Below are 10,824 nucleotides of genomic sequence, written 5' to 3' on the forward strand. Positions count from 1 at the left end.
CGCAGTGATGGTAATAAAGACATAAAAGAACCCCATATTTTCTCATATGTTGCAGGTTTCCTCTTTACATTGTATAAAATCATTCATTATAGTGTGCAATTATGGAAACCATAAAATGTAGGAGAACAAATATGTCCATTTTCATCTGTCTCTTTTAAGTACATTTTAAACCTAGGCAGTTTCTCTATCAAGGACAGAAAAAGACAGAAAAGTTTAAAATTCCTGCAGGCAGATTGCTACTAAAAGCTAGGCGGGTCCAGAGCCTTCATGATCTTCTGAACCCAAGGGAGAGTAGGATCCATGCAGAACTCCTTTTTCCACTTTGTCACCACACTGTGCAAGAAACAAGAACATATTAATGTTGCTATAATAGAGCACCGAAGTCCTGACGTCACTCGTTCATCCCCAGGTTTGCGGAAGTAATTTCTCTATGGAGAATAACATTGGGTCATCTTAGAATCGTCTCATATAAGAATTGTGGTCCAAAAATAAACACTGGGTGTCGGCGTTATTGTCAGGGAGGAGGTTCTGTATCGTTTATGATAGTCAGTCACTTATATTTGATACAGTCTGTTTCTGGCGAAAATGTAACTAATTCGGCGGAAGTAACATTAGCGTTTTCTCACCGTCAGTTGATACTTCATATCCATAAGAGTCAACCCGCCGTGGTCATTTGTTTATTTTTGGAACACAGTTCTTATTTGACGCGATATTAAATACGTCTATGGGATTCAGAACGGGGGTGGAAAACTGCGAACCAGGTAGACAAACAAAGGATGTGTAAATGACGTCAGACTTCGGCGGTCTATGGTGCCACTTTGTGACCACCATACATACTATGTATATACACACACACACACACACACACACACACACACACACACACACACACACACACACACACACACACACACACACACACACACACACACACACACACACACACTCCAACACTTACATGACTCCTGCCAATGCGCACCTAGCATCTGTCTTGTAATAAGACTTCAGACGTTTAATGAAGCGATCGATGTGTTTTGGCTTAGGATAGAAGTCACTCTTGAAGCAGCACTTTGAAGGACCAATTTCATCTGCGTCCAAATCTATTTGTTAACATAAAAATTGCTTTTTATGACATGTAACTGAAAACAGAAATTATACAGTACTATAAGTGTTATGAACATTTGGTGAACTCTTTGGTTGAGAAAATAACAACATACTTTTGTCATAAGGACTTGTACATCAACTTACCGTCGGCTGTCACAGAGCAGTACAGAGCAGCTCCTATCAGGATGCAAAGCAGGACAATTTGACGGCTTCCCATGGTCACAACTGCTGCAGAGAATGATGGATGAATAGTCCTTTCTGATATTTATCAAGAGCAAAGTGCAACTGCAAGAGGAGTTTGACCTAATAATGTAGCCTACTCAACCATGCCCCACCCCAACCCATCTATACTCTGAAACTACTTCCCCGCTGTGTGGAAAAGCCGGTTAACGCAAGGTTACACACGTTGGTCAATTCAGTTGCCTTGCTCAATAAAACTTAAAAATGCAGAACTTAAACCACACTGATATGGACTCATTCATTCATTAAAGTGTGCAACATATGCAAACCATAAAATGTAGGAGAACAATATTTCCATTTTTATCAGTCTCCTTTAAGTACATTTTAAGCCTATAGATGGGTTTCCTGTTTGTAAACATGAGAGGATGATGCGCGCGCAGTGGAGGGTTGAGCAGTAGAGGGCGCTATTACCCGCAGCAGCTCTAGTCAAATGTACACTCATAAAAGAAATGGTCTTCACCAGGTTTAATGAAAGTAGATTAAATGATGCAGTTTGTAATATCTTCTTTACTCAATAAAAATGATTTGTCGGAAGTTGGATCTGTTTGTATATAATAGCAGCATTATGCCTATTATGCCTAAAATAGCAGCATTATGCCTATCTAAATCCCGAAAATAACAACAGAGTGAATGGCGCTTCCGGTTCGTTCTACCACCCGCATGCGCAGATTGCGCACTCTGCTCTGTGATGACGTCGCGCGGAAACCCATCTATAGGCAGTTTCTCTATCAAGGACAGAAAAATAAAGAATCAAGAAACATATTTAACAAAGCATTTTATTAACATATGCCAGTGGACGTATACAAAAATGCTAATTCACACAAAACTTGCATTTGTGACATTTAGTTTACCTATTACACTAAATTATTAGCGAAAATGTCCTTACTATAGGCTATTAAACCAACATTTCCTCAGTATTTGAGATGGGGAAGACAGAAAAGTAAAAAAAATCCTGCAGGCAGATTGCCACTAAATGCTAGGCTTGTCCAGAGCCTTCATGATCTTCTGGACCCAAGGGAGAGTAGGATCCATGCAGTAGCTCTTGTTCTTCTTTGTGACCACACTGTGCAAGAAACAGGAAAATATTAATGTTGCTATAATGGTGGCACTTTGTGACTTATGTGCTTTCTAAAATAAAATAAAATCATATATATAACATACACACACACACACACACACACACACACACACACACACACACACACACACACACACACACACACACACACACACACACACACACACACACACACACACACACACACACACACACACACACTCCAACACTTACATGACTCCTGCCAATGCACACCTAGCATCTGTCTTGGAATAAGACTTCAGAAATGTAATGAAGTAGCTGATGTTTTTTGGCTTTTGGTAGAATTCGGACTTGAAGCAGCACCTAGAAGGAGGACGAATTTCATCTGCGTACAAATATATTTGTTAATATAAAAATAAAAAAGGCTTTTTATGACATGTAACTGAAAACAGAAATGATACCGTACTATAGGTGTTATGAACATTTTGTGCACTCTTTGGTTGAGAAAATAACAACATACGTTTGTTTTAAGGACATGTACATCAACTTACCGTCGGCTGTCACGGAGCAGTAGAGAGCAGCTCCTATCAGGATGCAAAGCAAGACAATGTGACGGGTTCCCATGGTCACAACTTCTGCAGAGAATTATGGATGGATTGTCCTCTCTGATATTTATCAAGAGCAAAGTGCAACTGCAAGAGGAGGGAGGTGGGGTGTGCCCTAATAATGTAGCCTACTACCCAACCATGCCCCACCCCGACCCTTCTATACTCTGAAACTACTTCCCCGCTGTGTGGAAAAGCCTGGTGACGCAAGGTTACACTCAAACAATTGAATGCAAAACAAAAACAGCATAATTTAGAAGAAGAAAATAGCATATATTCATTGCCAGAGGACAGTAAGTTTAGAAACCAGAGAAGCTACACAATTTAGACCCAGTCAAGCTAAATGTGTACTTTATATAATAGTGAAAAATATGGATGAAAATGATTAATAGCTAAGATTTTTTTATGACTAAGTGACTAAACCTGTCAACAGTAACCTAGTTCACACTTTTGGGCATCAAGTGCATGATGTCCTAATTCTAAAACCAGAAGACCAGTGTCTCAGAAACACTGAGGAAACACTTCTGCTGCTGCTATGTTATTAAAATTATTATATACATTTTACAAAAATATTATTTTGGTTTAATATAACGAGCAAGGCAACTGAATTGACCAACGCGTTTTGACACTAGGTCTTTCGACAGGGTCGACAGAAGTTCAGAGTCGAAACGTGTTGGTCAATTCAGTTGCCTTGCTCAATAAAACTTTAAAATGCAGAACTCAAACCACACTGATATGGACTCATCCATTCATTAAAGAGTGCAAAATATGCAAACCATAAAAAAGGAGAACAATATTTCCATTTTTATCAGTCTCTTTTAAGTACATTTTAAGCATAAAGGCAGTTTCTCTATCAAGGACAGAAAACAAAGAATCAAGAAACATATTTAACAAAGCATTTTATTAACATATGCCAGTGGACGTATACAAAAATTGTCGCCGCTAATTCACACAGAACTTGCATTTGTGACATTTAGTCTACCTATTACACTACATTATTAGCGAAAATGTCCTTACTATAGGCTATTAAACCAACATTTCCTCAGTATATGAGATGGGGAAGACAGAAAAGTTTAAAAATCCTGCAGGCAGATTGCTAATAAAAGATAGGTTTGTCCAGAGCCTTCATGATCTTCTGGACCCAAGGGAGAGTAGGATCCATGCAGATTTTCTTGTTCTTCTTTGTGACCACACTGTGCAAGAAACAAGAAAATATTAATGTTGCTATAATGGTGGCACTTTGTGACACACACACACACACACACACACACACACACACACACACACACACACACACACACACACACACACACACACACACACACACACACACACACACACACACACACACACACACACACACACTCCAACACTTACATGACTCCTGCCAATGAGCACCTAGCATCTGTCTTGGAATAAGACTTCAGACGTTTAATGAAGAGACTGATGTCATTTGGCTCTTCGTAGAAGTCGGACTTGAAGCAGCACTTTGAAGGACCATTTAGATCTGCGTACAAATGTATTTGTTAACATAAAAATTTCTTTTTATGACATGTAACTGAAAACAGAAATTATACAGCACCATAAGTGTTATGAACATTTGGTGCACTCTTTGGTTGAGAAAATAACAACATACTTTTGTCATAAGGACTTGTACATCAACTTACCGTCGGCTGTCACAGAGCTGTACAGAGCAGCTCCTATCAGGATGCAAAGCAGGACAATTTGACGGGTTCCCATGGTCACAACTTCTGCAGAGAATGATGGATGAATAGTCCTTTCTGATATTTATCAAGAGCAAAGTGCAACTGCAAGAGGAGGGAGGTGGGGTGTGCCCTAATAATGTAGCATAGGCCTACTACCCAACCATGCCCCACCCCGACCCCTACACTCAACTATTTCCCCACTGTGTGGAAAAGCCTGGTGACGCAAGGTTACACTGAAACAATTGCATGCAAAACAGAAACAACATCATTTTGAAGAAGGAAATAGCCAATATTCATTACTACACAATTTAGACCCAGTCAAGCACATGTGTACTTTATATAATATATGGATGAAATATGGATGATAATGATTAACAGCTAAGAATTCTCGCCCGTTAAAAAGCCTGTGAACAGTAACCTAGTTCACACTTTTTGGCATGAAGTGCATGATGTACTAATTCTAAAACCAGATTCACACCCACATATGTCTTAGAAATGCTGAGGAAACACTTCTGCTGCTGCTGTTATTAAAAGCATTATATACATTTTTAATAAAAAAAGAAAAAATACATTCTACTTTGGCTGGGTGATTTATATCGTATCATTCTGTGGTTTGACATAATTTGAATACATACTGCTTATACTTCTACTTCCTGTTTATAGGCCTACTTCCTGTTTACATGGGTCTTAACCAAGCCCCCAGAGTTGCTGAGAAACATTGAGAAACATTGAAGTATGTACTTTGATTCCAAAGTACATACTTTGAAAAATACTTAAAGTAGTAAAAGTAAAAGTAGAAGTACATTTCTTAATTTGTATATCAATGAATTGCTGTAATGTTTTCACAATGAATTTATAGGACCTTGTAACTCTTGTTTCAGAAAGCACGAGTGTGAGAGCAGAAGTTAGGCCAATTGCATTTTAGGGAAGAAAAAAAAACAGCCAACCTAAAGGCCAAACCGCACCAATGCAACTAGTTGCAACTGCCTTTGGGGATAACGGTTGCAAGTAGTTGCAAGTAGTTCCATGTTGCAAGGAGTTGCATGGCGAATTGTTGGTGTGGTGTGGAGTGGGCTTAAAAGTACTCAGTACTTTATAGCCTTCCTAAAAATGTACTTGAGTAAAAGTAAAAAAAAAATCTTGGAAATGCACTCAAGTAAGAGTAATAAGTATTTAAAAAATCTAATACTCAAGTAAAGCACAGATCCTCAGAATCTGTACTCAAGTACAGTACTCAAGTACATTTACTCTGTTACTGTCCACCACTGCGTATTTCACACTTTGATTTCACACAATGATGTAAACTGCCTACTATAATAGTCTAGATTTATTTTGTTTTAATCATGTGTCTGTGCACGTGTACTGTTTGTTGTGAACATGTAGGCCTATACTGTATATAGTCCTCACCATCTTCCCTTGTTGCTGAGCCGAGCAGGGCTCTTCACCCTACCGGAGGGTGAAGACGTTGCCGCACACCGAGATCTCCCTCCACAGGCCGGGCTTCATGGAGTCCTGAGTGAAGCCATGGAGCGGGTGCATCACCAGCACGCCGTTGGTGGTCAGTCCGTCCATCTGTCCATCAGGCGTCTTCCATTTAACTGCCTCCTCCTGCGGGGGGAGGAAGGCAGTGGTGAAAGAATCCTCAGATTAATACCACAAAATACCATATTACAAGTAAAAGTCCTGTATTCAAAATGTTACTTGAGTAAAAGTACAAAGGTATCGGCATCAAAATTTGTGTACTTATAGTAAGTAATAGTACCAAACTTTTTCAAAAGTAGCAGATCTATAAGCTCACAACACGCCGATTGCCTATTTTCGAGCTATTCATTTTGAATGCATTTGTTCATAATGGAGTAATCAATTGATCAAACAAGTTATGAATCCCTGCACAGTCACACAGACACAATTGTGTATGAGACATTTCATATTATATATATTTCATAACCTACACCCAGGAATATGTTCTTGGAGGAGTCGAAGCCGGCGGCTCTCTGGCACAAAAGCGAAGTGGCTTTTCGTCCTGGCCTCGTCCCCGTCGGGCAGGATGCCATCGTACCTGTGAAGAGAAGATGAAACAGTGGTGGGAGAGCTGTGGTTAATAAAGATAGCTTGTGACAAGTTTAGTATGTAGTGGTTCAGATCTTTGGAAGAACAAGTATGCGTCGGCAGTGTCGTAATATGGAGCTTCATGGCGAAGAGTCATAGGATCAACCCATGGCCAGATTGTATGATGTGCATAAATTATAACACGATCGTGTTTGACCTGCGAGGTTACGTCTGCCAACATTTCCACAAGTCCCCATTTGTTTATTTTCACTGACAACGCTTCTTCTTTGACACGATTTAGTACACTTTTTACCACTTAAACCCTAGTTAACCAGGATCCCCCGGGCTCTATATTAGGTCCAATAGAATTTCCCAAATATCTTCACCAAATAAATACCTGATCTACAAGCTTTAAGCAGTGACAGCGGAAGCTATTTCTTGTATGAGCATTTTTGCACAACCAGAGCTGGCAGTAAACACAAGCAGAGTTCACTGCTGTTTTACCCACCATGGTGGCTGGTAAACCAACAAGTTAATTCTGATCCCTGCCTCTTGCCCTTGAACTAGCTATCTGTCTCTACACAACACAAACCCCACTCAAACTACAATATCGTCGCTGTCGGGTGGAAACCTGACATGTCCGAAACCGTAATTTTTCAGTAAAAAATAATCTATAGTTATCTTTAAGTCACAAGCTCTTGTCAATAACCAATAGACAAACTTAACCACTTTCACTTTCAAACATTTTACAAAATAGCGAAAACAGCCGATCAACAAGTTCACAATGAGTCACATTGTGACACCTTGTGAGCTTGTAGATTGGCTATTTTCTCTACTTTTGTGACACTTTTGTATGACAACCTAGGGCCTTAATTTACACCAACAAATTATGAAACATGGAAGGTTTCTGCCCGACCGCCATGAATGTAAAACCAACACACTGCATTTCTTTGCTTGAGCAGTCAAACTTTGATCGAAGCAACACCACATGTCACCTGCAACCAATAGCATGATTGGAGTAAGGTCACTTTTATTCAAAACCTTTAATCTATTTGAAGCCAACAACTGATAAAATAAGAATATTGATAGCTTCATTGATGTAAGGGACGGTTATTATTTTCTACTTCATTGTTTTTTGTTTTGTTTTGTTTTGTTTTTACTAAAGGGGAATTGAAATCCCCTCAACTAAGTTGGAGTAAGTCACAAATGCCAATCAGTGGTTGAAACTTCTTTCACTTCTTTCACTGCACTGCACTTTTATTTCCCTCATAATATGGGGTTGTGGTATAAAAAGGCTCCTCCATTAGTGTATTTCATATCTGTCATGTTGTTTTATGTGATTTAGTCTTTACCAAAGTAGTCACTGTGTTCCAATCCTGCAAGAGACAACACATACTGAGCTAATAGCTCCACCGCGCCACAAGGGAGTATAGACTCCAGTGAGCGCTACAGGATTGACTCAAAGAGGAAGGCAATACATCCTGTTTTGTAGAGTGATGCAGACTGAATAGAGCATTTGGTGGAACAGGTAGGTATACACAGCGTCATACTCAGCACCATTGAGAGAGACAGTCACGACAAGCTGCGTATACATAAACACAAAGTTCATGAGGTACTGCTTTGTCTTCCCAGTGGTATCAACTGCAGACCAACAAGAAAAAATCCAAGGCACTCCATCTTTTTTTTTTTAATATATTTTTATTTAGACAAACATTTTTTCAAAATGACAAAAAAACTAAAAAGACAACAACAAAAAAGCAACAATAACAAACACAAAGAAAAACAACAACAACCCACCCACCCACACACCCTAGGTGCAGTACAAGTTCCATCTTTATGTTTGCATTAAAAACATGATACAATATCCCATTTAGTTAGAAGGACGCAGTGATGGTAATAAAGACATAAAAGAACCCCATATTTTCTCATATGTTGCAGGTTTCCTCTTTACATTGTATAAAATCATTCATTATAGTGTGCAATTATGGAAACCATAAAATGTAGGAGAACAAATATGTCCATTTTCATCAGTCTCTTTTAAGTACATTTTAAACCTAGGCAGTTTCTCTATCAAGGACAGAAAAAGACAGAAAAGTTTAAAAATCCTGCAGGCAGATTGCTACTAAAAGCTAGGCGGGTCCAGAGCCTTCATGATCTTCTGAACCCAAGGGAGAGTAGGATCCATGCAGAACTCCTTTTTCCACTTTGTCACCACACTGTGCAAGAAACAAGAACATATTAATGTTGCTATAATGGTGCCACTTTGTGACCACCATACATACTATGTATATACACACACACACACACACACACACACACACACACACACACACACACACACACACACACACACACACACACACACACACACACACACACACACACACACACACTCCAACACTTACATGACTCCTGCCAATGCGCACCTAGCATCTGTCTTGTAATAAGACTTCAGACGTTTAATGAAGCGATCGATGTGTTTTGGCTTAGGATAGAAGTCACTCTTGAAGCAGCACTTTGAAGGACCAATTTCATCTGCGTCCAAATCTATTTGTTAACATAAAAATTGCTTTTTATGACATGTAACTGAAAACAGAAATTATACAGTACTATAAGTGTTATGAACATTTGGTGAACTCTTTGGTTGAGAAAATAACAACATACTTTTGTCATAAGGACTTGTACATCAACTTACCGTCGGCTGTCACAGAGCAGTACAGAGCAGCTCCTATCAGGATGCAAAGCAGGACAATTTGACGGCTTCCCATGGTCACAACTGCTGCAGAGAATGATGGATGAATAGTCCTTTCTGATATTTATCAAGAGCAAAGTGCAACTGCAAGAGGAGTTTGACCTAATAATGTAGCCTACTCAACCATGCCCCACCCCAACCCTTCTATACTCTGAAACTACTTCCCCGCTGTGTGGAAAAGCCGGTTAACGCAAGGTTACACACGTTGGACAATTCAGTTGCCTTGCTCAATAAAACTTAAAAATGCAGAACTTAAACCACACTGATATGGACTCATTCATTCATTAAAGTGTGCAACATATGCAAACCATAAAATGTAGGAGAACAATATTTCCATTTTTATCAGTCTCCTTTAAGTACATTTTAAGCCTATAGATGGGTTTCCTGTTTGTAAACATGAGAGGATGATGCGCGCGCAGTGGAGGGTTGAGCAGTAGAGGGCGCTATTACCCGCAGCAGCTCTAGTCAAATGTACACTCATAAAAGAAATGGTCTTCACCAGGTTTAATGAAAGTAGATTAAATGATGCAGTTTGTAATATCTTCTTTACTCAATAAAAATGATTTGTCGGAAGTTGGATCTGTTTGTATATAATAGCAGCATTATGCCTATTATGCCTAAAATAGCAGCATTATGCCTATCTAAATCCCGAAAATAACAACAGAGTGAATGGCGCTTCCGGTTCGTTCTACCACCCGCATGCGCAGATTGCGCACTCTGCTCTGTGATGACGTCGCGCGGAAACCCATCTATAGGCAGTTTCTCTATCAAGGACAGAAAAATAAAGAATCAAGAAACATATTTAACAAAGCATTTTATTAACATATGCCAGTGGACGTATACAAAAATGTAGCCGCTAATTCACACAAAACTTGCATTTGTGACATTTAGTTTACCTATTACACTAAATTATTAGCGAAAATGTCCTTACTATAGGCTATTAAACCAACATTTCCTCAGTATTTGAGATGGGGAAGACAGAAAAGTAAAAATAATCCTGCAGGCAGATTGCCACTAAATGCTAGGCTTGTCCAGAGCCTTCATGATCTTCTGGACCCAAGGGAGAGTAGGATCCATGCAGTAGCTCTTGTTCTTCTTTGTGACCACACTGTGCAAGAAACAGGAAAATATTAATGTTGCTATAATGGTGGCACTTTGTGACTTATGTGCTTTCTAAAATAAAATAAAATCATATATATAACATACACACACACACACACACACACACACACACACACACACACACACACACACACACACACACACACACACACACACACACACACACACACACACACACACACACACACACACTCCAACACTTACATG

General features: G+C 39.3%; 4 protein-coding genes across 9 annotated transcripts in view; all 4 read right to left on the minus strand.

Annotated features, from left to right (window-relative positions):
• Nucleotides 1–220: 220 nt before the first annotated feature.
• Nucleotides 221–2,239, minus strand: LOC308101823 (C-C motif chemokine 3-like). Of its 3 annotated transcripts, XM_080451322.1 has the most exons (4): nt 2,231–2,239; nt 1,249–1,332; nt 959–1,100; nt 221–333 (listed from the first exon to the last, which is right to left on the minus strand). In XM_080451322.1, the coding sequence occupies exons 2-4, from the start codon at nt 1,319–1,321 to the stop codon at nt 240–242; spliced, it is 309 nt and encodes a 102-aa protein (XP_080307448.1). In that variant the 5' UTR covers nt 1,322–1,332; nt 2,231–2,239; the 3' UTR covers nt 221–239. The 3 variants fall into 3 exon arrangements, with proteins under 3 accessions (XP_080307448.1, XP_080307449.1, XP_080307450.1); XM_080451323.1 differs by lacking the exon at nt 2,231–2,239 and having other exon boundaries at nt 1,249–1,342; XM_080451324.1 differs by lacking the exon at nt 2,231–2,239 and having other exon boundaries at nt 959–1,088; nt 1,249–1,335.
• Nucleotides 2,144–9,532, minus strand: LOC308101822 (C-C motif chemokine 3-like). 3 transcript variants are annotated; one of them, XM_080451321.1, is made up of 4 exons: nt 9,439–9,531; nt 9,260–9,278; nt 2,636–2,746; nt 2,144–2,407 (listed from the first exon to the last, which is right to left on the minus strand). In XM_080451321.1, the coding sequence occupies exons 1-4, from the start codon at nt 9,509–9,511 to the stop codon at nt 2,314–2,316; spliced, it is 297 nt and encodes a 98-aa protein (XP_080307447.1). In that variant the 5' UTR covers nt 9,512–9,531; the 3' UTR covers nt 2,144–2,313. The 3 variants fall into 3 exon arrangements, with proteins under 3 accessions (XP_080307447.1, XP_080307446.1, XP_080307445.1); XM_080451320.1 differs by lacking the exons at nt 9,260–9,278; nt 9,439–9,531 and adding an exon at nt 2,935–3,070 and having other exon boundaries at nt 2,636–2,768; XM_080451319.1 differs by lacking the exons at nt 2,144–2,407; nt 2,636–2,746 and adding an exon at nt 8,566–8,959 and having other exon boundaries at nt 9,149–9,290; nt 9,439–9,532.
• Nucleotides 3,871–4,873, minus strand: LOC308101826 (eotaxin-like). The gene is made up of 3 exons (XM_080451327.1): nt 4,656–4,873; nt 4,366–4,495; nt 3,871–4,181 (listed from the first exon to the last, which is right to left on the minus strand). Exons 1-3 carry the CDS (start codon nt 4,726–4,728, stop codon nt 4,085–4,087), a joined length of 300 nt encoding a protein of 99 aa, XP_080307453.1. The 5' UTR covers nt 4,729–4,873; the 3' UTR covers nt 3,871–4,084.
• A 762-nt stretch (nt 9,533–10,294) lies between the features above and the next one.
• The window catches only part of LOC308101819 (eotaxin-like), a 13,854-nt gene continuing 13,324 nt past the window's right edge, over nt 10,295–10,824 (minus strand). For both annotated transcript variants that reach the window (XM_080451316.1, XM_080451315.1), the window contains 2 exons: nt 10,822–10,824; nt 10,295–10,603 (listed from right to left, as the gene is read on the minus strand). The exon at nt 10,822–10,824 is cut by the window's right edge. In XM_080451316.1, the coding sequence (XP_080307442.1) occupies nt 10,510–10,603; nt 10,822–10,824 (97 nt within the window). In that variant the 3' untranslated portion in view covers nt 10,295–10,509. The remainder of the gene's footprint in view (nt 10,604–10,821) is intronic.

The sequence above is a fragment of the Gymnoscopelus braueri genome (genome assembly GCF_963280865.1).
Source record: "Gymnoscopelus braueri genome assembly, chromosome: 15".
Taxonomy (NCBI): Eukaryota; Metazoa; Chordata; class Actinopteri; order Myctophiformes; family Myctophidae; genus Gymnoscopelus; species Gymnoscopelus braueri.

Coding starts and splice junctions, on each gene's coding strand:
- LOC308101822 (XM_080451319.1), bottom strand. CDS start 9,511: ATGGGAAGCCGTCAAATTGTCCTGCTTTGCATCCTGATAGGAGCTGCT. Junction 9,291..9,438: donor CTGCTCTGTGACAGCCGACG/GTAAGTTGATGT, acceptor GTTAACAAATAG/ATTTGGACGCAGATGAAATT. Junction 8,960..9,148: donor TGCGCATTGGCAGGAGTCAT/GTAAGTGTTGGA, acceptor TTTCTTGCACAG/TGTGGTGACAAAGTGGAAAA.
- LOC308101826 (XM_080451327.1), bottom strand. CDS start 4,728: ATGGGAACCCGTCAAATTGTCCTGCTTTGCATCCTGATAGGAGCTGCT. Junction 4,496..4,655: donor CAGCTCTGTGACAGCCGACG/GTAAGTTGATGT, acceptor ATTTGTACGCAG/ATCTAAATGGTCCTTCAAAG. Junction 4,182..4,365: donor TGCTCATTGGCAGGAGTCAT/GTAAGTGTTGGA, acceptor TTTCTTGCACAG/TGTGGTCACAAAGAAGAACA.
- LOC308101823 (XM_080451322.1), bottom strand. CDS start 1,321: ATGGGAAGCCGTCAAATTGTCCTGCTTTGCATCCTGATAGGAGCTGCT. Junction 1,101..1,248: donor CTGCTCTGTGACAGCCGACG/GTAAGTTGATGT, acceptor GTTAACAAATAG/ATTTGGACGCAGATGAAATT. Junction 334..958: donor TGCGCATTGGCAGGAGTCAT/GTAAGTGTTGGA, acceptor TTTCTTGCACAG/TGTGGTGACAAAGTGGAAAA.